Source organism: Dioscorea cayenensis, chromosome 6, assembly GCF_009730915.1.
Source record: "Dioscorea cayenensis subsp. rotundata cultivar TDr96_F1 chromosome 6, TDr96_F1_v2_PseudoChromosome.rev07_lg8_w22 25.fasta, whole genome shotgun sequence".
NCBI classification, from domain to species: domain Eukaryota; kingdom Viridiplantae; phylum Streptophyta; class Magnoliopsida; order Dioscoreales; family Dioscoreaceae; genus Dioscorea; species Dioscorea cayenensis.
Window position 1 is genome coordinate 19,331,859 of NC_052476.1, and position 1,777 is coordinate 19,333,635.

The window sequence follows — 1,777 nt, forward strand, 5'->3', positions numbered from 1 at the left end:
AAATTATTTTAAAATCATATATATATATATATATATACTCTATGGTATTCCCTGAATTTTGAATTTCACATTCCACTAAATATTTTCAAATTTATTGGGTAATAATACACACACAAAAACACTATATTCATCAATAAATTATGTTTGGGTTTATTTCTTTTAAGATACAAAATTTTATAACTTATAATGATAGCATCATTATATATTTTATGCATGGATTACTTTAAATGCAGACAAAATAATATTATAAATTCAGCTGTAACAAAGTAATTAAGCGTGTTTGCATAAGTACGAGAAAGCTCATAGATAATTATATCAACCGATCATCAAACGAAGCACAACTTGCAAACATGCATGCTCTTACAAAAGCATGCAACACGTCTGCTTATTTGCAACACAACATAGATGAGTATATATATATATATAGATAGTTGGTGAACATGAGATGGTTGTATTAATTGGCAGGACAAGGCCTAGCTTGGAGTTTGTCAACAGTGTTCATGCTCACCTGGAATATATGCCTTTGTTAGAAGAACATCAGAAATCAGAGGCTTTGATCCAAACAGTACATTATTGGCAGGCCAATGCTTACCTTGGAGTTTGTCAACAGTTTCCTTGCTCAACTGGAATGCCTTGGCAAGAAGATCATCAGAAATCAGAGGCTTTGATCCAAACACATTGTTAGCAGCTATGATTCTTCCAGGTTTTTGGCTGTTGAGTGCTACCAATGCAACTGCATTTGAGTACCCATAATTCATACTGAAGTGTGTAAGACCTTGAGGGAATACGAAAACATCACCGGCAGATAAAACCTTCGAGTAAAGTATATCATTGGGACTAGAGGTGACAAAACCAGCGTAAAGAGTGCCTTCAAGAACAACAATGATTTCGGAAGCACGAGGATGAGTATGAGGAGGGTTAACTCCTCCAGGAGCATAGTCAATGCGAACCAAGGAGAGACCAAGAGTGTTCAATCCTGGGAGTTGAGCTACTGTTGCTGGAGTTAAATTAATACCAAGAGGATTCATTGTGTTACCAGGCTTGTTGAAGCCGGAGAGAAAGAAATCCTTAGCTTTGACTGTTTTAGGGTTTTTGCATGTAAACCCATTCACCAACACTGCATTAATTGCATCCTTGTGTTTGTTAGTATGTTAAGAATAGATAAATATCAACATTAACTAATAATGTGTACATTAAAAAAGGTATTAATAAAATTGAATAAGTAGTAGTGATGCCTTGAGAAGTAAGATCAGCAACACAAAAGTCTTGGAGAGGACTTGGATCAATAGCAAGGCAAAGAGATGAAGTTATTGTGAAAAATACAAAAAAGATAAATGTTTGGTTTGCAGTGGCCATTCTTCACAACTCTTGTTTAACAGATCAGTTAAGAGTGATGAGTGGGAATAGAGGAATTGGGGTGGTGTTCATGGGTTTATATACATCTTTTTAGAGGGCCTTTTTCCTACAATAGCTCTACATATTAACTAATGGAAACTCTAGGGGGAAATATTTTTTTTGGGATTAAATGAAAATTAACATCATGAAGGTTAGGCTCATGTTTGGTGAAATAGCTTTTGAATTTTATAATATAATTGATAACTGAAATTAGCTTGTGAAAGTCACTAGAGATAGGTCATTGCTTGTGAAAGCCACTAGAGATAGGTCATTTGATAGTTACTTTGGTACCCACTGTAGCATGGGAATAATATTTATATTTTATCTGTAAAACCCCAATAAATATCTAATGTTATTAGGCCATTTGATAAAACTATCATTT

General features: G+C 34.2%; 1 protein-coding gene across 1 annotated transcript; it reads right to left on the minus strand.

Moving 5' to 3' along the window:
- Positions 1 to 488: 488 nt before the first annotated feature.
- LOC120263226 (putative germin-like protein 2-1) lies at positions 489 to 1,356 on the minus strand. The gene is made up of 2 exons (XM_039271098.1): positions 1,236 to 1,356; positions 489 to 1,117 (listed from the first exon to the last, which is right to left on the minus strand). The coding sequence occupies exons 1-2, from the start codon at positions 1,354 to 1,356 to the stop codon at positions 489 to 491; spliced, it is 750 nt and encodes a 249-aa protein (XP_039127032.1).
- Positions 1,357 to 1,777: the final 421 nt, after the last annotated feature.

Bases quoted from the DNA above. Each gene is read 5' to 3' on its own strand.
- LOC120263226 (XM_039271098.1), bottom strand. From the start codon at position 1,356: ATGGCCACTGCAAACCAAACATTTATCTTTTTTGTATTTTTCACAATA. The intron at 1,118-1,235 runs GCATCACTACTA...CAATTAATGCAG, and splicing joins TGCTGATCTTACTTCTCAAG to TGTTGGTGAATGGGTTTACA.